At 43.2% G+C, this 26,519-nt stretch overlaps 1 protein-coding gene across 5 annotated transcripts in view; it reads right to left on the reverse strand.

Annotated features, from left to right (window-relative positions):
- The window catches only part of USP12 (ubiquitin specific peptidase 12), a 99,341-nt gene that overhangs the window by 39,965 nt on the left and 32,857 nt on the right, over window positions 1-26,519 (reverse strand). For 2 of the 5 annotated variants that reach the window (XM_074958784.1, XM_074958774.1), the window contains exons 2-3: window positions 14,542-14,622; window positions 1,807-2,020 (exon numbers count right to left, since the gene is read on the reverse strand). In XM_074958784.1, coding sequence (XP_074814885.1) covers window positions 1,807-2,020; window positions 14,542-14,622 — 295 coding nt within the window. The remainder of the gene's footprint in view (window positions 1-1,806; window positions 2,021-14,541; window positions 14,623-26,519) is intronic. The other 3 variants (XM_074958814.1, XM_074958803.1, XM_074958795.1) reach the window with 2 other exon arrangements.

The raw sequence follows: 26,519 nt of genomic DNA on the forward strand, positions 1-26,519 counted from the left end.
GGGTCCAACCAAAGGTCCATCTAGCCCAGTATCCTGTCTTCCGACAGTGACCAACGCCAGATGCTTCAGAGGGAATGAACAGAACAGGTAATCATCAAGTGATCCATCCTGTCACCCATTCCCAGCTTCTGGCAAAAGAAACTGTGCCTCTGCCCAGTTTCGAAGCAGGGCCCTTTTGTGTGTTAGCCAAACATGATAACCACTATACTACAGAAACAAATACAGATGTGAGACAAATAACAAGAACAAAAGCTTTAAAACAGCGATTTTTGACAAAAATCTACAAATTCCACACTGCCTCCAATATTTGCTAAGCACTGCCTGGGCTCAGTTCTGTATGAGACGGGGGAAGGGGGTGGGGGGGGGGGGTGCGGAAGACATTGCCTCAAGAAGGCCAAAGTATTTCTCAAATGTGGCCACCAGGGCTTTTCCTGTGGCCACAGGCTTCTGGGCAGTGATGGGGGGAGGGGCAAAGCAGCGGCCCCTCCTCTGGGGCTGCCAGGAGGGGTTGGGCCCTGACCCTCTCAGGATCCACAACTGCCGGAGGAGCAGACAGAGGTTGAGAGTTCTCCACCTTCCTGGGGGTGGTGGGGCTCAGGCTTCCAGCTTTAGCCCTGGGTTGGTGTGGGCAGGCTCCAACCCCTTATCACAGGGCTTCGGGCTCACCACTCCCCTGCCGCACCCCCTGGCTTGAAGGGTTTCCGGCTCACCACTCCCCCGCCGCACCCCCTGGCTTGAAGGGTTTCCATCATATACAGGATTTCAATGGTTCTCAGCACGACCACTATAAAAATTGTTCCAGAGCCCCTGCACACTGCCTCCCTTTCCACCTCACCATCCAAGGTTTAATTTGTCCCCTGGCTTGACAGGGCTGAGTAAGTCTGCTGTGAAAAGCGATATTTGTATGTTTGTTAATATCACTTTTCACTCCTCCCAGCTAGCTAACCAGTCTGCTGCTGTGAAAAGTGATATTAACAAGCATACGAATATCTCTTTTCACAGAAGCAGATTTATAAGCTATCAAATCTAAAAAACAAGAACAACCAAAACAGCAAAACAACAACATGCAAAACACCTTATTTGTGTTTCTATTCTGTTTAGGTCCAGTAAAGAATAGACACAACTGTACATTATTTTTAGTATTGAGTCTGCAAAAAAACAAACCTACATAAATTACCGTATATACTCGCTCATTAGCCCGTTTGTTTATAGGCCGACCCCCCAAGATGGAGACGTAAAAATAGTAAGAACTGTATGACCCTTTCATAAGCCGACCCTATATTTCAGGGGTTGGCAAACTTTGGCTCCTGGCCCGTCAGGGTAAGCTACTGGCGGGTCGAGACGTTTTGTTTACCTGGAGCATTCACAGGCACAGAGCTCCTCAGCTCCCAGTGGCCACGGTTTGCCGTTCCCAGCCAATGGGAGCTGCAGAAAGTGGTCAAAGAACACAGCTTCCCAAAAATATTCGGCTTATGAACGAGTATATACGGTACTATGATTTGGACATGTATATGTGCATATTTATTTGTTTTTCCTAAAGTTAATTAAGTATTTTAGGGAAAAAATGTCATAGCGGCCACCAGCAAGAGTTGGTGGCCGCACTCTGAGGCCAGCAAAAAAAATGTGTTGTGAGAACTTATTCAGCATGTGTGTCGTCTTTTCTGTCTTTTACAGCATCAAGCGTTCCTGTTGTACTTAGCAAATATATTTTACATATAAAAAAAAAAGTCAACCTTTCAATTTCAGTATTAAATCACAATTGATGTAATTAGTATACACAGAATAAAAGAAAAATTAAGAAGGTACCATTTTCTTTTCGTAATCTTGTTATAAACTTCTTCGGAGGTATTACTCCAACTTTTTTCTTCTGTGTAGCTATGCTGTGGAAGAGATCAGCTAAGCATGTAAGGAGGGTCTCTTTTTTTCTGGGTTGACTCTTGTATGCTAGGACTTTTTCTCGAAATGGTCGACAAAAATAAAGTGCCTGAAGAACTGAATTGCAGTAGCATGTGTTCCCAAACTATAAAATAAGAAAAAAAAAAATATTACCTTGTATTGTACTTCTACAGTGATGCAAGGTTAAAAAAAACAAAACTAAATATAAATGCACAAGCAAGGGCAAATTTTCTGGAAGGCATTTCTTGTTGATTTTCAGACAGTAAAGAATCTCAGGTGGCAACATAAATAATGGGGAGCACTCCAGATATTTTTAACTGATACTAGATTGTGTTTTCCTGTTTGTAATAACTGGGGTATGTATGTGTTATCAATGCTTTACAGTGCTGTAGAACTGTAAAGTATTCAATAAGTGCTCAGTATTTACCTAGTGCCAAAAATGTATACAACACAGTATAAAGAGTAAACTGAAAAAATGAGATTCTCTGCCACATATATCAGTCAAAACACCACTCAGTACAATGAAGAACAGAGTGTAATGTCGTGTTTATAGCTGAAATTCTTCATGGTACAGGTAGGTGGTCTTCAAGAAAAATGCATGGTCTTGGGCAAGTCTCCCCATCTGTAAAAAGGGAACATCATATATCTGCCACACATGGATTCTGTGAAATGTAGTCAATATTTGTACAGCATTTTAAAAACGCAAAATGCTATTTTCATCATATAAATTGTAGAATCATAGAAATGTAGGGCTGGAAAGGTCCTCAAGTTCATCCTCCTGAGCTGAAGCAGGACCATGAATACCTAAGCCCTGGTCTACACTAGGAGTTGAGGTCGAATTTAGCAGCGTTAAATCGATTTAACTCTGCACCCGTCCACATGACGAAGCCCTTTTTTTCGACTTAAAGGGCTCTTAAAATCGATTTCCTTACTCCACCCCCGACAAGGGGATTAGCGCTGAACTCGGCCTTGCCAGGTCGAATTTGGGGTACTGTGGACGCAAATAGACAGTATTGGGCTCCGGGAGCTATCCCAGAGTGCTCCTTTGTGACCGCTCTGGACATCACTCTCAACTCAAATGCACTGGCCAGGTAGACAGGAAAAGGCCCGCCAACTTTTGAATTTCCATTTCCTGTTTGGCCAGTGTGGCAAGCTGCAGGTGAGTGCAGAGCTCATCAGCAGAGGTGACCATGATGGAGTCCCAGAATCGCAAAAGAGCTCCAGCATGGACCGAACAGGAGGTACGGGATCTGATCGCTGTATGGGGAGAGGAATCCGTGCTATCAGAACTCCGTTCCAGTTTTCGAAATGCCAAAACCTTTGTCAAAATCTCCCAGGGCATGAAGGACAGAGGCCATAACAGGGACCAGAAGCAGCGCCGCGTGAAACTTAAGGAGCTGAGGCAAGCCTACCAGAAAACCAGAGACGCGAACGGCCGCTCTGGGTCAGAGCCCAAAACATGCCGCTTCTATGACGAGCTGCATGCCATTTTAGGGGGTTCGGCCACCACTACCCCAGCTGTGTTCTTTGACTCCTTCAATGGAGATGGAGGCAACACGGAAGCAGGTTTTGGGGAGAGGAAGAAGATGATGATGATGAAGAAGTTGTAGATAGCTCACAGCAAGCAAGCGGAGAAACTGGTTTTCCCGACAGCCAGGAACTGTTTCTCACCCTGGACCTGGAGCCAGTACCCCCCGAACCCACCCAAGGCTGCCTCCTGGACCCGCCAGGCAGAGAAGGGACCTCTAGTGAGTGTACCTTTTAAAATACTATACATGGTTTAAAAGCAAGCATGTTTAATGATTAATTTGCCCTGGCATTTGCAGCTCTCCTGAATGTACTCCCACAGCCTTTGCAAAAGGTTTCTGGGGAGGGCAGCCTTATTCCGTCCACCATGGTAGGACACTTTACCACACCAGGCCAGTAGCACGTACTCTGGAATCATTGTAGAACAAAGCTTTGCAGTGTATGGTTGTTGGCATTTAAACAACATCCGTTCTTTATCTCTCCGTGTTATCCTCAGGAGAGTGATATCATTCATGATCACCTGGTTGAAATAGGGTGCTTTTCTTAAGGGGACATTCAGAGGTGCCTGTTCCTGCTGGGCTGTTTGCCTGTGGCTGAACAGAAATGTACCCCGCTCTTAGCCACGGGGAGGGGGGAGTGGCTAGCCACGTGGTGTGGGGAGGCAAAATGTGACCTTGGAACGAAAGCACATGTGCTATGTATGTAATGTTAACAGCAAGGTTTACCGTGAAAAAGTGTACCCACTGTTCTAGAAAATGTGTCTTTTTAAATACCACTGTCCCTTTTTTTTCCTCCACCAGCTGCATGTGTTTCAAGGATCGCAGGATCTTCCCCTTCCCAGAGGCTAGTGAAGACTAGAAGGCAAAAAAAAAAAAAAAGCACTCATGATGAAATGTTCTCTGAGCTCATGCTGTCCTCCCACACTGACAGAGCACAGACAAATGCGTGGAGGCAGAAAATGTCAGAGTGCAGGAAAGCACAAAATGACCGGGAGGAGAGGTGGCGGGCTGAAGAGAGAGCTGAAGCTGAAAGGTGGCGGCAGCATGATGAGAGGAGCCAGGACTCAATGCTGACGCTGCTGGAGGATCAAACTAATATGCTCCAGCATATAGTTGAGCTGCAGAAAAGGCAGCTGGAGCACAGACCGCTGCTACAGCCCCTGTGTAACCAACCGCCCTCCTCCCCAAATTCCATAGCCTCCTCACCCAGACACCCAAGAATGCAGTGGGGGGGCCTCCGGCCACCCAGCCACTCCACCCCAGAGGATTGCCCAAGCAACAGAAGGCTGACATTCAATAAGTTTTAAACTTTTAAGGTGCTGTGTGGCCTTGTCCTTCCCTCCTCCACCACCCTTCCTGGCGCTCCTCTCCTCCACCACCCCTCCTGGGCTACCTTGGTAGTTATCCCCCTATTTGTGTGATGAATTAATAAAGAATGCATGAATGTGAAACAACAATGACTTTATTGCCTCTGCAAGCAGTGATCGAAGGGACGAGGGGACGGTGGTTAGCTTACAGGGAAGTAGAGTGAACCAAGGGGCGGGGGGTTTCATCAAGGAGAAACAAACAGAACTTTCACACCGTAGCCTGGCCAGTCATGAAACTGGTTTTCAAAGCTTCTCTGATGCGCACCACGCCCTCCTGTGCTCTTCTAACCACCCTGGTGTCTGGCTGCACGTAACCAGCAGCCAGGCGATTTGCCTCAACCTCCCACCCCGCCATAAACGTCTCCCCCTTACTCTCACAGATATTGTGGAGCACACAGCAAGCAGTAATAACAGTGGGAATATTGGTTTCGCTGAGGTCTAACTGAGTCAGTAAACTGCAGCAGGGCGCTTTTAAACGTCCAAATGCACATTCTACCACCATTCTGCACTTGCTCAGCCTGTAGTTGAACAGCTCCTGACTACTGTCCAGGCTGCCTGCGTACGGCTTCATGAGCCATGGCATTAAGGGGTAGGCTGGGTCCCCAAGGATAACTATAGGCAGTTCAACATCCCCAACGGTTATTTTCTGGTCTGGGAATAAAGTCCCGTCCTGCAGCTTTTGAAACACACCAGAGTTCCTGAAGATGCGAGCGTCATGTACCTTTCCCGGCCATCCCAGGTTGATGTTGGTGAAATGTCCCTTGTGATCCACCAGTGCTTGCAGCACTATTGAAAAGGACCCCTTGCAGTTTATGTACTCGCCGGCTTGGTGCTCCGGTGCCAAGATAGGGATACGGGTTCCGTCTATGGCCCCACCACAGTTAGGGAATCCCATTGCAGCAAAGCCATCCACTATGATCTGCACATTTCCCAGGGTCACTACCCTTGATATCAGCAGATCTTTGATTGCGTTGGCTACTTGCATCACAGCAGCCCCCACAGTAGATTTGCCCACTCCAAATTGATTCCCAACTTACCAGTAGCTGTCTGGCGTTGCAAGCTTCCACAGGGCTATTGCCACTCGCTTCTCAACTGTGAGGGCTGCTCTCATCTTGGTATTCATGTGCTTCAGCGCAAGGGAAAACAAGTCACAAAGTTCCATGGAAGTGTCCTTATGCATGCGAAAGTTTCGCAGCCACTGGGAATCGTCCCAGACCTGCAACACTATGCAGTCCCACCAGTCTGTGCTTGTTTCCCGGGTCCAGAATCGGCGTTCCACCGCATGAACCTGCCCCATTAGCACCATGATGCCCACATTGCCAGGGCCTGTGCTTTAAGAGAAGTCTGTGTCCATGTCCTCATCACTCTCGTCACCGCACTACCATCGCCTACTCGCCCGGTTTCGCTTTGCCAGGTTCTGGTGCTGCATATACAGCTGGATAATGTGCGTGGTGTTTAATGTGTTCCTAATTGCCAAAGTGATCTGAGCGGGCTCCATGCTTGCCGTGGTATGGCGTCTGCACAGAAAAAAAGGCACGGAACGATTGTCTGCCGTTGCTCTGACGGAGGGAAGGGCGACTGACGACATGGCTTACAGGGTTGGCTTACAGGGAATTAAAATCAACAAAGGGGGTGGCTTTACATCAAGGAGAAACAAAAACAACTGTCACACAGAATGGCCCCCTCAAGGATTGAACTCAAAACCCTGGGTTTAGCAGGCCAATGCTCAACCCAATAAGCTATCCCTCCCTCTGGTATTTCAAGCAGGACTTCACGGAGGAAGGGAGGAGCAAATGAATACAAAACAAATCTGGTCTATTTCTTGTTTTGATCCACTCTATCTTTTACATCTTTGGCTGGCAGCAGACGGTGCAGAAGGACTGCAAGCCATCCACATCTCCTGGCTGCTCGGCAGAAGATGGTGCAATAGGACTGCTAGCCATCCACATCTCCTGCCTGCTCACCACAAGATGGTACAATAGGACTGCCTGTTGGACTACAGAGAATGACCTGGTCGAGTCACTCCTCCCTGCACCCGTATCTGCCCAGGCGCTCCTGACCGACCTTACCGAGGCGGCCAGGAGCACCTTGGACATGATGAGGATGGTTTTCAGGCCTATTGCACCGTCTGCTGCCACAAGGCAATGGGTTGCTGCTGCTGTGTAGCAATGCAGTACCGCGTCTGCCAGCACCCAGGAGACATACGGTGACAGTGAGTTGAGCGGGCTCCATGCTTGCCGTGGTATGGCGTCTGCACAAGTAACTCAGGAAAAAAAGGCGCGAAACCATTGTCTGCCGTTGCTTTCACAAAGGGAGGGAGGGCCTGATGACATGTACCCAGAACCACCTGCAACAATGTTTTTTGCCCCATCAGGCATTGGGATCTCAACCCAGAATTCCAATGGGCAGCGGAGACTGCGGGAACTGTGGGATAGCTACCCACAGTGCAACACTCTGGAAGTTGACGCTAGCCTCGGTACTGTGGAAGCACTCCGCCAAGTTAACGCACTTAATGCACTTAGAGCATTTTGTGTGGGGACACACACAATCGACTATGTAAAAGCTATTTCTAAAAAACCGACTTCTATAAATTCAACCTAATTTCGTAGTGTAGACATACCCTAAGACTACCCCGATAGGCATTGTCTAACATGCTCTTAAAAACCTCTAGTGAGAAGGATTCCACAAACTGTCTCGGCAACCTATTCCAGTAGTTAACTGGAAGTAACTGGAAGTAGTCATAAGAAAGGCTTTTCTAATATCTAACCTAAACCTCCTTTGCTGCACATTAAGCCAGAAACTTCTTGTCCTACCTTCTGTGGACATAGAGAACAATTGATCATCGTCATTATAACAGCCCTTACCATAACTGAAGACTTATCAGCAACCCCCACCTACCTCCTTTTTCCTAAAGAATAAATATACTCTATTTTTTTAATCTTTTCTCATAGGTCATGCTTTCTAAACCTTTTATCATTTTTGTTGCTCTCCTCTGGACTCTTTTCAGTTAGTTCACCTCTTTCCTAAAGTGTGGTACCCAAAACTGGATACACTATTCCAGCTGAGGTCTTACCAGTGCCAAGTACAGCACAACAATTACCTCCCATGTCTTACATACAATACTCCTGCTAATAGATCACAGATTATTAGCCTTTTTTTTTTTTTTTTTGCAATGGCATCATACTGATGACTCTCATTCTATTTGTGATCCACTATAATCCCTAGATCCTTTTCTGCAGTGCTACTGCCTAGCCAGCTATTCCCCATTTTGTATTTGTGCATTTGAATACTTTGCACCTTTTTATTGAATTTCATCTTGTTTATTTCAGACAAATTCTTCAATTTATCAAGGTTCTTTGGAATTCTAATCCTGTTCTCTGAAGTGCTTGTGATCCCTCTCAGCTTCATGTCATCTACAAATTTTATAAACATATTCTCCACTCCATTATCAAAGTAATTCATGAAAATGTTATGTATTAGGGCATGTTAGTAGCTGGTTTCAAACTATAGGGATGTACTATATGATAAAGCCACTAATACAAACAGTTATCTAGGGACAAGTTGAGACCATGTTCTCAACCCAGAATGGTCTAAAAGTTCCTTAGTCATTGCTTTGGGAGTATGGGGAAAGTGACTGCCTTTGGCAGCTCACCTTTGGGACTGCATGACCAACAAAACCACCATATACAATGCAGTCAGAAAATTGGAGACCAAAGACAGACATCTGGTTTCCAGATTTTCAGTTGATTTCAAGTACAATTATTAATAGAATACATATCTATTGCTAAATGCTTTAAAGAGTCACAGCTCCTACAATTTAGAATATAGGTAATCAGGATGAACACAGCCCATTTAAAAAAATGAAAACAAAACCAAACCCAATTTCCGCCCCCAAGATTATTCTCCAGGAAAGGCTGCTTGCAATAGCTCAAAGTTTTTAATATTACATGAAATATACTGATCACATTATAATCAAGAATATCCAAGACAACTGAATTTTTGTTTAAATATAAAATTAACATTTTTAATTAATCAGTGAATTTCAAATATGCCTTTCAAAATTTCCTACAGAAATCAGGGCAACAAAGTTGTAGATAAAAGGTTTCAAAATTTTCAGATCGAAAAAGCATACAGACTGGTGACATATTAATTGGGAGAGTAAAACATGTAAAAGGACAGAGAACCGAAATGCAGAGTGACATTAAAGCTCTGGGCCAAACTGAAAGAGATGAAATTCAATATAAATTAATGTAAAATTATACATTTATGGAAGGAAATAAAAGCAGACTGACTCTCAGTTTTTCAGAGTCTCTCTCCAATCCATTTTGAGAGACAAGGAGACAACTGTAAGTAGCAAGCTAAATGTTAATTATTCATATTATTTTTGTATTATCATAGCACCTAGGAATGCCAGTTATGAACTAGGACCTCACTATGCAGCTGTGTTGTTTACAAAGACCACCACATTTGGGGAACCACACGTACAGGTAGAGAAGAAAGACAATAAGACCATACCTATGCTACTGGCTGTAAGTTTGACCTCCCATTTTTGGGAGATGCTAAGAAACTATAAACAGGATAACAAAGTGATATATGGATTAGATTGCCCACTTGGTAAAGCAACTCCCATCTTTTCATGTACTGTGTATATATATCGGCCTACTGTATTTTCCACTCCATGCATCTGATGAAGTGGGTTTTAGCCCACGAAAGCTTATGCCCAAATAAATTTGTTAGTCTCTAAGGTGCCACAAGTACTCCTCGTTGTTTTTGCTGATAAAGACTAACACAGCTACCACTCTGAAACAGAGCACACTAAGTTTATCTAGTCTGAAAAAGATCACCATATGCTAGTAATACCTTCAAAGTAACAACTTAAATGAAGGTATGGAACTGTTTCATCTAAGGCCAGATATACACTAAAGAGTTAAGTCATACAGCTACGTCCCTCACGGGTATGAAAAATCCACACCCCTGAGCAACACAGTTAAGATGACCTAAGTCCCCATGTAGACAGTGCTAGGTTGATACAATAATTCTTCCGTTGCCCTAGCTACTGCCTTTCAGTGAGGTGGATTACTTATGTCAAAGGGAGAACCCCTCCTATCAGCATAGGTAACATCTACACTGAAGCGCTACAGCGGTGCAACTCGGCAGCTGTGCCACTGTAGAGTTCCAAAAGTAGACAAGCCCTCAGATGATATCAGGAATCTAAAACTAAGAAAAAGTTTAGCCAAGATATTATGAAAAACTTTACTGGATGAAGACTATCAAGATTTCCTCAGACAGAACCATGAAAATTATTTACAGTTTTATTGTTCATCACAGAGTTCTGAATATCAGCAATGAAACTAACTAGTCTTAGGCCAGGTCTACACTTAAAAATTTGATCATTCTAGCTACATTGCTCAGGGCTGTGAAAAGTTTCACGCCTTGTGCGATATAGTTAGGTTGACCTAACCCCCTGTGCAGATCAATGGAAGAATTCTTCCATTGACCTCGCTACTACCTCTTGGAGACGTGAATTAACTACATTGATGGAAAACTCCCCTCTGTCGATGTAGGAAGCAGCTATGCTACAGCGCCATAATTGTGTCACGGTAGCAACTGTAGTGTAGTCATACCATTAGTCTCAACTTGCTCGTATTTGGCAAACCTATGAGTAGCAGCGGAGGCACTAAGGCTATGTCTACACTACAGCTTATGTCGGCATAACTTACGTTGCACAGGGGTGTGAATAAACCACCCCCCTCCTGAGCAACATAAGTTACACTGACAAAAGTGCAAGTGTGGACAGGACTATGTTGGCAGGAAAGTTTCTCCCACCGACATAGCTTCTGCTGCTCACAGAGGTGGTTTTATTATGCCACAGGAGAGCTCTCCTGTTGGCATAGAGCCAGCTTTTTTGTTCTGTGGTGAGACATAGCCTGGGGTCGCTGTGAGATACTTTCCCCCTGAACTGGTCAAAACATCTGCTATCTGCCTTCCCTCCAGTTCTGCTCCTGCCCAAGGTCTTGTCCAAGATCAAACAAAATGGTGCTCACATCATACTAAAAGCCCCAGCACGGTCTCACCAACACTCGTTTTTGTCTCTACTAATCCTATCAGTCCGAATCCCTATGATGTTCCTGAGAAATGTGGATGTGGTCTCCCAGGACAACAGCTACTCCTCCATCTGACAGCATGGATGCTACGTGGCTAACTTCCTTGGAAAGTCTTTGCTTTAAAGAAGAATGCCATACAAGCCAAATGAATGGGCCCAGACTTCTTTGATATTTATATGGAGAGTGAGGTCCTATGATGACCAAAGCCTCCGAGTCTGATGGGGGACTAAATGAGCCACAAACACTCGTGGGTTGTTACAAGACAATGTCAGGAGAGGAAAAGGCCCATGTATACCACAGCACAAAAGAACTGTGGCCGGTTTAATCAGAAACACTCGAGAGAGAGAGGAAAGAGTTGTTTGGAAAAACCTGATTGAGACAGGACCCACTGAAGTCAGGCCTGCCCAGGTTACCATCAGAGGCAGTATGCATTCAGTATGCACGTAGACTGTCATTTTAAAATCTTTTTTCTCTAGATCCTTTGCTCCCATTGCAAAATAAACAATATTTTTGTTTTAAGAGGACTGTTTTATCACCAGATACCACTGGTCACAGACTCCTGAAATGAAGAACCACAGATTCCCAAATTCAGTCAGACATGCTGGGTAAGATTAGTTGGTACATACAGAATCATAGAAATGTACATCTGAAAGGGACCTCAAAAGGGACCTCATCTAGTTCATCCCCCACATGCTAAAGCAGGACCAAGTATAACTCGACCATCCTTAGACATTATACTATACAGCCCAGGTCTCTGAAGAACTGCAGAATTCCACCCCAAAATAGGTAAAGGTAGAAAAGCCATTAGTCAAAAGCAACTTGACGGACTGCATTCAGAGAGACAAGAAAGGGGACAGAGGTGCAGCTGGCCCTGTAATCATGACATATTAACCAAAACTTCTGGACACAAGTTAAGGTTATTGAGTGTTGCATGTATGAAAAATAACTGGGTCATCACAACGCAATCAATTCTGAGCTATTGGTAAACAAGCAATGACATAACAAACCCTTTCTGTGCAGAGAAGCAGAATAAAGACTATGAAACAGTTCTATTTGTCAATACAATGGTACCCCTGAGATAAAGATGAGAATATTTTTGAGAACTTTGAAGGAAAGAAGTTTACAAATGTAAGATTGTGTTGTCAGTTCTACAAGCTAGCACCAATACTTCACTATAATTGTGTTTCATTATTTCCCAACTAAACTAATACCAAGCTGAAAGGAAACTGTTTCATCCTTCTACATGAAATAGGAAAAATGGTGATTTAAACTTATGCATGGTCTGAACACAACTAGATTACATTTAATCAGCAGGCATTCTTGTTGGCCTATGAATAGGGCCCTACTAAACTCATGGCCGTAAAAAGACATGTCACAGGCCATGAAATCAGACCTCCTTCATGAAATGTAGCTATTGGAGGAAAGAGGAAGGGGCAGAGAGAGGGGTGGCCAGCCAGGGGCTCCTACCATTCAGTGGGCTCCAACTGCTAGTCTACCAGGCTGGAGAAGAACAGGACTTCCTCTTCCCCTGCACAGTCCCTCATGAGGGGGAGATCAGACCCACCTCCAGGTACCTCTCATGGCTGCAGAAAGCTCCATGCCTGCGCTGCCCTCAGAGCTGGGCTCTAAAGGTAGCAGCCACAGCGCTTCCTGCAGCTGGGGAAGGTTCCTGGAGGTGGAGGCTTCTTCCCCTGCACAGCCACTCTCGGTGGGGCGGGGGGGGGGGATCAGAACCACCTCCAGGTATCTTCTCCAGTTGCAGGAAGCGCCACAGCTGAATAAGCCCAGCTCTGAAGGCAGTGCAGCTGTAGAGCTTCCTGCAGTCAGGGGAGGTACCCAGAGGTGGGTATGATTTCCCTCCCAAGCAGCCATGCAGGGGAAGTAGTAGTCCTGGCCCCCCCCAGCCTGGCCCAGACTAGCAGCTAAGAATCCCCAGCTGCGGCACGCCCAGCAGCACAGGGGAGATCAGACCCATCTCCACCTCCAGGAAACTTCCCCAGCCACAGGAAGCTCCACAGCTGCTGCCTTCAGAGCCTACCTCTGAAGGCAGCACAGAAGTGAGGGTGGCAATCCCCCAACAACAGCTTTGCAACCCCCATGACCCTCTTTTGGGTCAGGACAATACCGTGAAATTTCAGATGTAAACATGTGAAAATGTGAAGTTGAACAATTTTAAAACCCTGAGGCTGTGAAATTGAACAAAAAGGATCGTGAATTTGGTAGGGCCCTACTGTCAGACTCACTTTCTTAAAGTGTATCATATCTATGGAACATATCCTAACAAGAGGCAGAAGATTACACTACAGTAGCAATTCCTTTTAACAGCAATTAAAAATAAACTTATTTCTTTAAGAAACAAAGCATTGTGGCCTATGTTTATTCATCTTTTTTTACTACTGTATATTCTGAAACCCACAATGATTTTAAAATATCTCTAATCTGTTCAGTTGCAACTAGAGAACTAAAAATACCCGCTATGTTTTCAGATCTCTGTGATTTAAATGCTCTCCCCCAAATCTCTCTCACCTACCCCGTTGTCAGACCAACAGTTTTAAAACTGCAGCAACGCTTAGTCTCACACAGGTTTCAGAGTAACAGCCGTGTTAGTCTGTATTCGCAAAAAGAAAAGGAGTACTTGTGGCACCTTAGAGACTAACCAATTTATTTGAGCATAAGCTTTCGTGAGCTACAGCTGTAGATCACGAAAGCTTATGCTCAAATAAATTGGTTAGTCTCTAAGGTGCCACAAGTACTCCTTTTCTTTTTAGTCTCACACAGAATGTTTCCAAGATGGTAGCAATTCCATTTGGAACGATCAGAAGCATTTCAATGTATTATTTTTTCCCCCTTTGCTTCTTTGGAGGGCATATATTTAAACATAATTGATTGTGCTTTCATTTAAATATGCTTCTTTTCCAATCTGAGATTCTGCCACCAGCTTAGAACAGCTGTGTGGTGGATTCCTGCAGCTCATGCAGAAAGGAGCAGCATTTGGCGCTCTGGTCCATCCGAAGTGAAGGTGCTATATTATATTACTGTTTGTCTTTACAATACCCTCATCAACAAGAAACAAAATTTAAAAACTCTTATATCACTTCAGGCAGTGCTACAGAGTTCTTCTAATGAGATGCAGTTTTCACAATTTGCCAACTGTCAGTTATGTAATTAAATTTTATTATTGAATAGAATATGCTGAAATTTTCCAGTCTGGCTCTCTTTTTTGGGCTGAACATATTTTGAAAGTTTCAACAAAAACTGCAACCTTTATTCTGGCATTTCCACACTTCTGAGTGCTTTAACACTGCAACCATGTGTTAAAGTTTTTTGTATGTAATTATTTATATAGACTGTGATAACCACCACAACATGCTATGTACTTTTCTGCTTTAAAGTATAGTAATCTAAAGAAGTAAAAGTTTACAGAGGAGTAAAACGCAAGAAACATGAGAAATAGTTCTATATTTATTCTAACATATATATATATACTGTACCTTTATGAGATTCTTAACTTTTAACATTAAGTTTACAGCAAGTCAGATTTCAATAATTTCTTTCCATTGACATTATATTAGTGTTGTACACAATTTGCTCCACCTCAGTTCTATCACTTAGTATTTCAAAGCAATCAAATTATTAATTGAAACTTACGTTAACTAAACCAAAATAGTGCTCATTGACTGGAAACTGTTCCGGACCAATCTCTTTCTCTAAAGCTGAGGCATTGGCGCCCTGGAAAATAAAACAATGCAATCTTAATATTCATAGGTTCTATGGTTCTATCTATTTATAGTTCTATCTACGTCCACAGTGTAGACATGTAGTGTAACTAAAGAAGGAAAAATTAATTAAATGGCAATTTCTACCAGGATACAAGGCCAGATCTGCAATGGTCAATGTGAATAACTGCACACACAAATGGCCAGTTACACATCTAACTGGTAGTGTATGCACAAATGAGGCATGCAAATACATACCCACCGTTCTGCAAATCTGTCCCAAATGTCCAATATGAACAACAGTCACTTGTTTAAAAACAAAAACAGGTGCTCAATTGCTTTTGAAGTAGCATGTATTAACGTGGAGGACTATATGCTTGGAATTAGCTGCCTATATTCCACAGTGCACATTTATTCTACCAAAATTAAGTAATTGTTTAAGGCAATTTTAAACCAAACAAATTGAAAATACCAGAAAAGCATGTCTGACTGAGTTTGAACTTTCTGAGCCATCAAAATAAATAACCAAACAAACAAACAACAGGTTTGGTCAGGATTTGGTACTTATTCCTAGGCACTCCATAACATGGGGCTGATCCAGCCAAAACAAGCATGCACAGCTTTCAGGACATAAATGCTCTGGATTTCCTAGACTCTGTAACAACAGTTACGCCCTAGTCAGGTGAAGAAAGGCAAAGATATGCAAAAAATTAATCTGACTGTAAATCTGCAGAACAATGGATTAGGCGTCTGTCCTGCCTCCTTCCCAGGGGGTGGTTTTTATAACCCAGCCCAGTCATTATACATGGCAATTAAAATCTTGGCAATGATCAGAGAAAGAACTAACTGAGTATGCTTAGCTAGTCCTAATTAGTCAGCAATACAGAAAAAAGTAGCCATTTTAATTGTTGGTGTTTTTCTGGATGACACCTCCAGAATGGAACTTTTTTTTTTCCATACAGCTCTTAAAGAAGGCAGAACATCTAGCAAGTGTTCCTCAGACTACACCCCATTCATATTTTTAAAACTTCCAAAATATTGCCTCACCTAACCTCTCTTGCACCAAGACAGACAGGATTACGTTAAATCATTTTACAATCCCCTAAAAGATGTTTTTATTTCTGTGTATGTTCTGGTTACTTCACTTTTAGTATGATATTTACTGACCTGCAAAAGTTACAAGTATTTTTGCATAACTATAAATAAAGCACACCAAAACAATAAGGCATTAGTTCTTTTCTGAGCAACATTTGCATGCGCATCTAGTATTGCAAAGCAACGGACCTCAGGCCACATGATTTGTAACGATTTCAGAAATAATGATCTCCAGGAATGAAATGCCTGGAATGTACTATTATACCAGGATTACATTTTACAGAAGTTAGGGAATGGAGATCATCTACAAGGAGCAGAGAGGCTTGTTTGTTTTATTAATATTAATATTAACACTAGAATTCTGCAATCTTCAAGTTGGTTTTCTATAAAGTTATATCATCTTGGCCTAATGACAGCCATTTCAGCACTAACATGTGGAAGATGTTACGGTACAATATGAAGCAGTAAAGGCTGGAACTGCTGCAAACTTCGTAAAATAAGGACAGAATATAATGATGTTGCTTATTTAGATGTTTTGGTGATGTTTTTATCTGGCACACTTTTCTATTGGACTGTCACCCTACTGCTTCCCTCACCTCCAATACACCACTTCCCCTGTCAACAAAGGAAGTTGGCTTTAAGAACAAATCATGCTAAACAAACCTATTTTGGCTATTACTTATCCTCTAGGTCAGTGGTTCTCAAATTTTTGTATTGGTGACCCCTTTCACATAGCAAGCCTCTGAGTGCAACCCCCTTACAAATTAAAAACACTTTTTTATGTATTTAACGCCATTATAAATACTGGATGCAAAGCACGATTTGGGGTGGAGGCTGACAGCTCACGGCCCCCCATGTAATAACCTCGCGATCCCCAAGAAGTCCCGACTGCCAGTTTGAGAACCTCTGCTCTAGGTGCTTACAATTTAATAATTTGTTTCAGTATCTTTCTGGGTAATGAAGTTATGATGATTGTGCTTTAATGGCCTGAGTCTTCCTTTTTTCCTGCTTTAAAGATTATTGCAGAGCTCTGCTATACTTAGGGTGACCAGATGTCCTGATTTTATAGGGACAGTCCCGATTTTTGGGTCTTTTTCTTATATAGGCTCCTATTACACCCCCACCCCCACCCCCTGTCCCGATTTTTCGCACTTGCTGTCTGGTCACCTTAGCTATACTTACAGTTAAGACCAGCTTCCTGTTTAAAGCTTGACTGTTCCAAGTGCTCTAAAATCCTTAAAGTTACTCAGATTGCCTTGAAATCTGTGCACCTCATGTGGGTTCAGTGTAGGGTCAGTGATCCAAATTTGGGGCCACTTGGATAAACTCTCTTTTTGGGAGAGTTGTTTCTTAAAGTTGACCTATCCTGGCACACAGAGATCAAACTAGTACTCAGATCATCACATCAGGATCTCTGAAGCCCAAGGGTTACCCCAACAGAGTGTATGGCACCCACCAGCCCTTCAGGGGAAATCTAATTGGAATGTGATTTAAAAAAAGAAAGAGTTTGCTTCTCCAGATGGGCCCACTCCAAGCAGTTCTACTGCTCACACATCAAATGGATTACACTGTGCACAGGTAGAAAGAGCAGCTAACAATCTGAAAAACTCTCTCTACATCACAGAACCTGTGTGGCTCTGATGGTATGTTACAGTCATCAAATCTGACCACCACCACAGGCACTGAGAGTATGAATCCAAAATAGGGCAGAAATCTGAAACTGAAAGAAGGGATAATATTACTGTGATCTGGCTCTGTAAAAGGTTTTTTTTTCATTCTGGGGAAATGTAATCAAAGTACAACAAAAATTTCAGAAGGCACTGAAACTACTTTTTGAAAAGAAAAACTACACAAGCAAATGCTTGCTCGGAGGGCAGGATGATTAGGGTGAAAGTAGGTGGGAATAAGGGGAGAGGACCTGGGGGAGGGAGGCTAGGGGATGGAGGCTACTGGCGGAGCAGGGGTGCACTGGGAAGGGAATATGGGGGTGAGTGACAGGGGGACTGGGAAAGAATAGGGATAGGAGTGCCTGTCAGCTCTACATTCCCCGTCTGAGTGTGCTACAATACAGGAGCCCCCAGCCCATCTACAGGGATGTAATCCCCCCCTTCTCCAAGTGATCTGGAAAGGCTTGCCTTTCTGGGGAGGGTCTGAGCCCCTCTCCCCACCCCTTCATGTGAGCTGGGATTTGGGGGTCCCTGCCCTCCAAATGTATCTGAGCCTCACTCCCTGCCCTCCTGGGTGAGGGACAGAAACTCAGGGGTTCGATTTTCCCCCACCCCCTTCCTGCCACCACTCATGTAAGCTGGGATGTTGGGATGTCTTGTCCCTCTAATGGCTTCAGGACCCATCTCACTACCCCCTCACATATAAGTCAGGATCTGGGAAAGCCCTGCCCCTCTGGGTGGGGAGCTTAGAACAGGCATGCTCGGAGCATGCACCAAGAACACATTGCTGATGCTGGGGTGAGGGGTTGAGAACAAACATGCTTGGCGCATATCACAGCCTCTCCAGTATTGGGTAGAGAGGATGGGAACACTCATGGATATAAATGGAGCAGTTCATATGTTTAGAGCTATTATTACAGGCTACACTCATCTCACTGAGATGTTCTCACGTCTCCGAGCCTCTCTCACCTGCCTTGTTAGTAACTACACATTGCAAACATTTCAAAGCATGACCATTATCCCCATTCCACTATAACAAAATGTACAGGACACAGGAGAAGCACTCAGAAATCATATAGCAACTGTGTAGCTTAGTGGAAATACCACTAGACTGGCCTGGATGATCTTGGGCAAGCCACATCGCCTCTGTGCCTCAGTTTCCCATATGTAAAATGGAGATAAGAAGAACATAAGAACGGCCATACTAGGTCAGACCAAAGGTCCATCTAGCCCTGTATCCTGTCTTCTGACAAAGGCCTATGTCAGGTGCCCCAGAGGGAATGAACAGAACAGGTAATCATCAAGTGATCCATTCCCTGTCACTCATTCCCAGCTTCTGGCAAACAGAGGCTAGGGACACCATCCCTGCCCATCCTGCCTAATGCCATTGATGGACCTATCCTCCATTAACTTATCTAGCTCTTTTTTGAACCCTGTTATACTCTTGGCCTTCACAACATCCTCTGACAAAGACTTCCACAGACTGGAAGTTGTGTGAAGAAATACTTCCTTTTATTTGTTTTAAACTTGCTGATTATTAATTTCATTTGGTGACCCCTAGTTCTTGTGTTATGAGAAGGAGTAAATAACACTTCCTTATTCACTTTCTCCACACCAGTCATGATTTTATAGACCTCTATCATATCCCCCCTTAGTCGGCTCTCTTCCAAGTTGAAAAGTCCTAGTCTTATTATTCTCTCCTCATAAGGAAGGCCTTCCATACCCCTAATCATTTTTGTTGCCCTTTTCTGAACCTTTTCCAATTCCAATATTTTTTGAGATGGGGCGACCACATCTGCACGCAGTATTCAAGATGTGGGTGTACCATGGATTTATATAGAGGCAATATGACACTTTCTGTCTTGCTATCTATCCCTTTCTTAATGATGCCTAATATTCTGTTGGCTTTTTTGACTGCTGCTGCACATTGAGTGGATGATTTCCGGGAACTATCCACAATGACTCCAAGATCTTTTTCTTGAGTGGTAACAGCTAATTTAGACCCCATCATTTTATATGTATAGCTGGACTTGTGTTTTCTAATGTGTATTACTTTACATTTATCAACACTGAATTTCATCTGCCATTTTGTTGCCCAGTCACCTTGTTTTGAGAGATACTTTTGTCTCTCTTCGCAGTCAGCCTGGGACTTAACTATTTGAGTAGTTTTGTATCATCTGCAAATTTTGCCACCTCACTGTTTACCCCTTTTCCATATCATTTATGAATAGGCTGAATTCAGACCCCTGGGGAACACCACTATTTACCGCTCTCCATTCTGAAAACTGACCATTTATTCCTACCCTTTGTTTCTGATCTTTTAACAAGTTACCAATCCATGAGAGGACCTTCCCTCTTATCTGATGACAGCTTACTTTGCTTTGGTGAGGAACCCTGTCAAAGCCTTTTGGAAAATCTAAGTACACTATATCTACTGGATCCCCCTTGTCCACATGCTTGTTGACCACATCAAAGAAATCTAGCAGATTGGTGAGGCATGATTTCCTTTTACAAAAACCATGTTGACTCTTCCCTAACAAATTGTGTTAATCTATGTGTATGACAGTTTTGTTCTTTACTATAGTTTCAACCAGTTTGCCCGGTACTGAAGTCAGGCTTACCGGCCTGTAATTGCCGGGATCATCTCTGGAGCCCTTTTTAAAAATTGGCATCACATTAGCTATCCTCCCATCATTTAGTACAGAAGCTGATTTAAATGATAGGTTACAGTTAGTAGTTCTGCAATTTCACGTAAGTTCCTTCAGAACTCTTGGGTGAATACCATCTGGTCCTGGTGACTTATTACTTCTAAAACCTCCTCTAATGACACCTCAATCTGGGACAGTTCCTCAGATTTGTCACCTAAAAAGAATGGCTCAGGTTTGGGACTCTCCCTCACATCCTCAGCCACGAAGACCGAGGCAAAGAATTCATTTAGTTTCTCTGCAATGGCCTTATCATCCTGGAGTGCTCCTTTAGCATCTCCACTGGTTGTTTAGCAAGCTTTCTGCTTCTGATGTACTTAAAAAAAAAAATTGCTATTACTTTTTGATCTTTGGCTAGCTGTTCTTCAAATTCTTTTTTGGCCTTCCTAATTATATTTTTACACTTTATTTGCCAGAGTTTATGCTCCTTCCTATTTTCCTTGCTAGGATTTAACTTCTTTTTAAAGAATGCCTTTTTGCCTCTCACTGCTTCTTTTACTTTGTTGTTTAGCCACAGTAGCACTTCTTTGGATCTCTGTTTTTTTAATTTGGGATATACATTTAAGTTGAGCCTCTATTATGAAGTCTTTAAAAAGTTTCCATGCAGCTTGCATGGATTTCACTTTTGAGCTGTACCTTTTAATTTCTGTTTCACTATCTTCCTCATTTTTGTGTAGTCCCCCTTTCCGAAATTAAATGCTAGTGTTGGGCTGTTGAGGTGTTTTCCCCACCACAGGGATGTTAAATTTAATTATATTATGGTCAGTATTACCAAGCGGTCCAGCTATATTCACCTCTTGGACCAGATCCTGTGCTCCACTTAGGACTAAATCAAGAATTGCCTCTCCTCTTGTGGGTTCCAGGACTAGCTGCTCCAAGAAGCAGCCATTTAAGATGTCAAGAAACTTTATCTCTGCTTCCCATCCTGAGGTGACATGTACCCAGTCAATATGGGGATAGTTGAAATCCCCCATTATTACTGAGTTTTTTATTTTAATAGCCTCTCTAATCTCCTTGAGCATTTCACAGACACGATCACCATCCTCGTCAGGTGGTTGGTAATATATCCCTACTGCTATATTCTTATTATTAGAGCTTGGAATTACTATCCATAGAGATTCTATGGTACAGTTTGGTTCATTTAAGATTTTTTAAGTATTTATTTGATTCTACGCTTTCTTTCACATACAGTGCCACTCCCCCATCAGCATGACCTGTTCTGTCCTTCCGATATATTTTGTACCCTGACATTACTGTGTCCCATTGATTATCCTCATTCCACCAAGTTTCTGTGATGCCTATTGTATCAATATCCTCATTTAATAAGAGGCACTCTAGTTCACCCATCTTATTATTTAGACTTCTAGCATTGGTATAGAAGCACTTTAAAAACTCATCACTTTTTAGCAGTCTCCCATTACATGATGTAATTGAATGGGACTTTTTTCATTTTACTGTTTCTCATCAGATCCTACCTGTATTTTATCATCTACCATCCTCTCCTCACTAGGACATAGAGAATCTCCATTAATAGATCCTCCCCTAAGAGATGTCTCTGTACGAATGATACACCCACATCTTGAATACAGCGTGCAAATGTGGTCTCCCCGTCTCAAAAAAGATATAATGGAATTGGAAAAGGTTCAGAAAAGGGCAACAAAAATTATTAGGGGTATGGAACAGCTTCTGTATGAGGAGAGATAAATAAGACTGGGACTTTTCAGCTTGGAAAAGAGCTGACTAAGGGGCGATATGATAGAGGTCTATAAAATCACGCTTGGTGTGGAGCAAGTAAATAAGCAAGTGTCATTTACTCCCTGTGATAACACACAAACTAGGGGTCACCAAATGAAACTAACAGGCAGCAGGTTTAAAAAAAATAAAAGAAAGTATTTCGTCACACAACGCACAGTCAACCTGTGGAACTCTTTGCCAGAGGATGTTGTAAAAGCCAAGAGCGTAACAGGGTTCAAAAAGGAACTAGACAAGTTATGGAGGATAGGTCCATCAATGGCTATTAGGCAGGATGGGCAGGGATGGTGTCCCTAGCCTCTGTTTGCCAGAAGCTGGGAATGAGTGACAGGGAATGGATCACTTGATGATTACCTGTTCTGTTCATTCCCTCTGGGGAACCTGGCACTGGCCATTGTCGGAAGACATGATATTGGGCTAGATGGACCTTTGGTCTGACCTAGTATGGCCGCTCTTATGTTCTTATGAACTAGGTCTTTTGCTTATTACCTAGCCACAGTTACATATCAACTACAAATCTAGATGAGAACTACATCGATCTAAATCGCCATAACTGCTACCAACATTTATCTTCCTGTTTAAAAAAGAAGAAGAAATTAAGCTTTATTAACGCAGAGTTAAGTAATGGACAGATGCTACCTACACCTGCCCTACACTCAAACACTGAGCCTACTTCCCAGACAGAGTACTACACCTGTACATTTAACAACCATTTCATACCCTTTTACAACCCCTTCAATACTTACACACAGGATACAGCCTAAACTTATACTTTCCCCCTACCCATAATTAAATCCACAGGGTGCCTCATATTGCACCTCACCACTGACAACACTCATAGCAAGAAGACCCCAGTGCCCTGCTACTGACACAACCTATGCAATTATGTATCAAAACGATCCAGACTGGAACTTCAAGGTACACATGCACCTCTTTCCTTTGATCACACACAGGAATTCTGACCAAGATGCCCTTGTATCACAAAATACACACACTACCAACCTGCCCCACCTATTGATTCCATGATTCAGTAAATCTACCCTAAAACCCTGAAAGCAGCTAGAGCACATGCAGATAATTTCCAGTGGCTACTGTCAGCTCCAGGAAGCAGAATTAAGATTGTGTGTGTATACACCTTACCTCCATACTTCTGGTTTTCAGAAATTTGAGTTTTGCTGAACACACTGTTCTGGAAGGGCATGAGCTACCACCAGGTAACCTTAACTCTGTGTTAATGAGGTTTTTTGCCATTTATAGGTGTGTTTGCCCTTCTCCAGTCCTCTGAGACGTCACCCAGCTTCTATGAGTTCTCAAAGATAATCGCTAATGGTTCCCCAAGTCCTCTGGTGTGACTTCATCAAGCCCTGCTGATTTGAATACACCTCAGGGTACGTCTACACTGCAATGTAAGCTGAGGCTCAGACTCCTTTTAAGCCCAAATCCCCCTTCTGTCTGCACAAAAAGTCTGCCTGATTCAGATCAGTAAGCCCTCATCACCCAGACTCTAGAATCCAAACAGGTTGGGTCCAAGCCTCAGAGCCACTCTGACTTAGGTAAAAAACTCTATCGTTTTGCAGCGTGGGTGCAACTTGAATTTGGATCCCTAGACTCGTGTCCTGAAAGTTCACGAATGTTATCCCACAAACCTATGGGCCTGTGTTTCTTGACTTTTCTATCCCAAGAGTAGCCAATCAACTCCCAGGTAAAGAAAGCAATGCCCCTGGTTCAAGTACAGCTATTTAGTACTTAACCTTTCCATTTTATTCTGACTGCTAAACTGGAAACAGAGTGAACGGTCTCCTGTGTTAGTTATAGCCAGTGAGTAGTTGTCCTTTGCCAAGAGCGCTGCTACCTGGTCACAAGACAGAATCAGATACTGGTAAATCTCTAGTGCGAGGTGAGGAAGATGTTTGACTTCAGTAAGAGTGCCAGAAATGACAATGTGCACCAAGAATAATCCGAGAAGCTGTCAGTGTTGGGGATTCAACAGACTAATGACCAATGCAGAGAGTGGATCAAGCAGCTCAAGATGGACTATCAGAAAGCCAGAGATGAGAACCACACCTCTGGGAACTCCTCATTATCCTGTCTCTTTTAAGAGGGCTTTGACCAAGCGCCGGGAACTGTGACAAAGCACTGGGCCACCAGTGGTTTATAACATAATATAAAATATAAAATGTATAAGAAGGGATGGCAACCTTCTAACTTCTAATGTAAGACAGCACTGGGGTGGGGGGAAGCGGGTAGGGGACCAGCAGTTGCCAAATCATGCTAGTGAAGTGACTCTGGTGATCACACCAGTCCCTGAGGAGGCTTTGCCACCAGAGCACCTACAAGCACTTCTGCATCCATACTCAGAAGAGCGGTTTGATGACCCCCAGAGGAGCAGCCCACCACGAAACCAGCAGCAGAAACAGAAGAGAAAAGTAGCACTGGAGCCTGACAAGTTTCCACTTTCATGTCTATTATTGATAAACAAATGTAGTCCATGCAGTTTATATTGTAAACCACAGCTGCACAAAGGTAACACATGAATGCAGAGAGCTTTCAGCAGCCTATAGGGAGACAATAATCCCTGTGGAAACTAGCGCTGCATCCTGCTGATTTCCCCAGGTGCAGATAGCTGCAAACTTTTCCTGTAGTAAGAACAGCAGTACTTGTGGCACCTTAGAGACTAACAAATTTATTAGAGCATAAGCTTTCGTGGGCTACAGCCCACTTCACTGGATGCATAGAATGGAACATATAGTAAGAAGATATATATATACACATACAGATAAGTTGGAAATTGCCATACAAACTATGAGAGGCTAATTAGTTAAGATGAGCGATTATCTGCAGGAGAAAAAAACTTTTGTAGGGATAATCAAGATGGCCCATTTAGACAGTTGACAAGAAGGTGTGAGGATATTTAACTTGGGGAAACAGATTCAATATGTGCAATGACCCAACCACTCCCAGTCTCTATCCAAACCCAAGTTAATGGTATCTAGTTTGCATATTAATCCAAGCTCAGCAGTTTCGCGTTGGAGTCTGTTTTTGAAGCTTTTCTGTTGCAAAATTGCCACCCTTAAATCTTTTACTGAGTGGCCAGAGAGGTTGAAGTGTTCTCCTACCAGTTTTTGAATGTTATGATTCCTGATGTCAGATTTGTGTCCATTTATTCCTTTGCGTAGGGACTGTCCAGTTTCGCCAATGTACATGGCAGAGGGGCATTGCTGGCACATGATGGCATATATCACTTTGGTAGATGTGCAGGTGAACAAGCCCCTGATGGCGTGGCTAATGTGATTAAGTCCTAAAATGGTATGATAGTAGGAACTCAACACACATCTGGCTTGCCATCAGTAACTTGGAACAGAATATCCCTTTGCCATTCAGGAATCTCCCAAATTGTTATGTCCTCCCAAACGCCTAAAAGGATAATAAAACCATAGGTAGCAAACTATAGAAAGTGGCACTCACCCCCTAAGGCTAAAGTGGACTGCAATTTTTAACAATATATCACTAAATGAATTTTGTAAATTTCACCTTACCATTATGTGTGAAGGCTTTACGCTCTGAAGTGGTGCTTAACTCTAAGTGGTGTAAAAGCAGCATTTAGAAACTAAAAAACTGTTGGTCTCAGATATACTGAAGCACAAAATTATACAAAATATCATGTTTTGGCCTTGAGATCCTAAAGAAATTTCTGCTGATGATATAATAAAACTCTTCTGAAATACTGAGACAGTGTACTGTTTCATTTCTATTTTCAGGCCCTTCTACTTCTACCCCTGCAGGCCAACCACAATCAAGCAGGAGCCTGGCAGGGCAGGATCGTGCTGTCATGATGCAGTAAAACATTGTGAAGAGCACAGCAAGCCACAATAATGCAGACAGCATTGTAACACTTACATCCAAACGGTTCTGTAAACAGCACCAGCAAGATTTTAATTGGCCAAATGCGCATTCAGCCACCATTCTGTACCTATTGAGAGTGTAATTAAATCTTCCTTTGCCAGGGCTTCTGAAATCAGGTACAATCTCATAACACAAGGGTGGGGTCTCCTAGAATAAAAGTGGGGACAGTTACTCCATTTATGACAATGTCATTTGATGAGAATAGCATCCCAGTATGTCCATGAAGGAAAACTACCAATCAGCTGAAAAGTCTGTCATCATGCACTTTTCTAGCAGTCCATGTTGGCATCCATGAATCAGCCTCTGTGGTTGACAAGGGCCAGCACAGCAATGGAGTAGTAGCCTCTGTGGTTTATGTACTCTGGTGCTCCTCGAGGGAGGACAAGCTTTGGGCACAAATATCATCATGGCCCCAGTGCAGTTGGGAAACCCCATTCTCTCAAAACCAGCAATTACGGCAAGGATATTTTTTATGCTTGCCAGCTTTGACTAAATCACATGCCTCATTGCCTCTGAAACCTCCACCACCACAACCATCCCACTCAAATTGCCAACACTGAACTGGTTAGCAGTGGACTTGTAGAAGTCAGAAGTACCCAGCTTCCAGATGGTTATACAACCAGCTTCTGGACCAGCATGGCCGCCCTCTCTCACATTGGAGGTTCGTGAAAAGCTGCTCCCAAAGCTCCAGAAACATCACTTTCTTCATGCAAAACTTCTGGAGCCACTGCTGATCATCCCAGGTCCACATGACGATACGATCCCACCAGTCTGTACTTGTGATCCTG

The sequence above is a fragment of the Natator depressus genome, chromosome 1 (genome assembly GCF_965152275.1).
Source record: "Natator depressus isolate rNatDep1 chromosome 1, rNatDep2.hap1, whole genome shotgun sequence".
In the NCBI taxonomy this organism is placed as follows: domain Eukaryota; kingdom Metazoa; phylum Chordata; order Testudines; family Cheloniidae; genus Natator; species Natator depressus.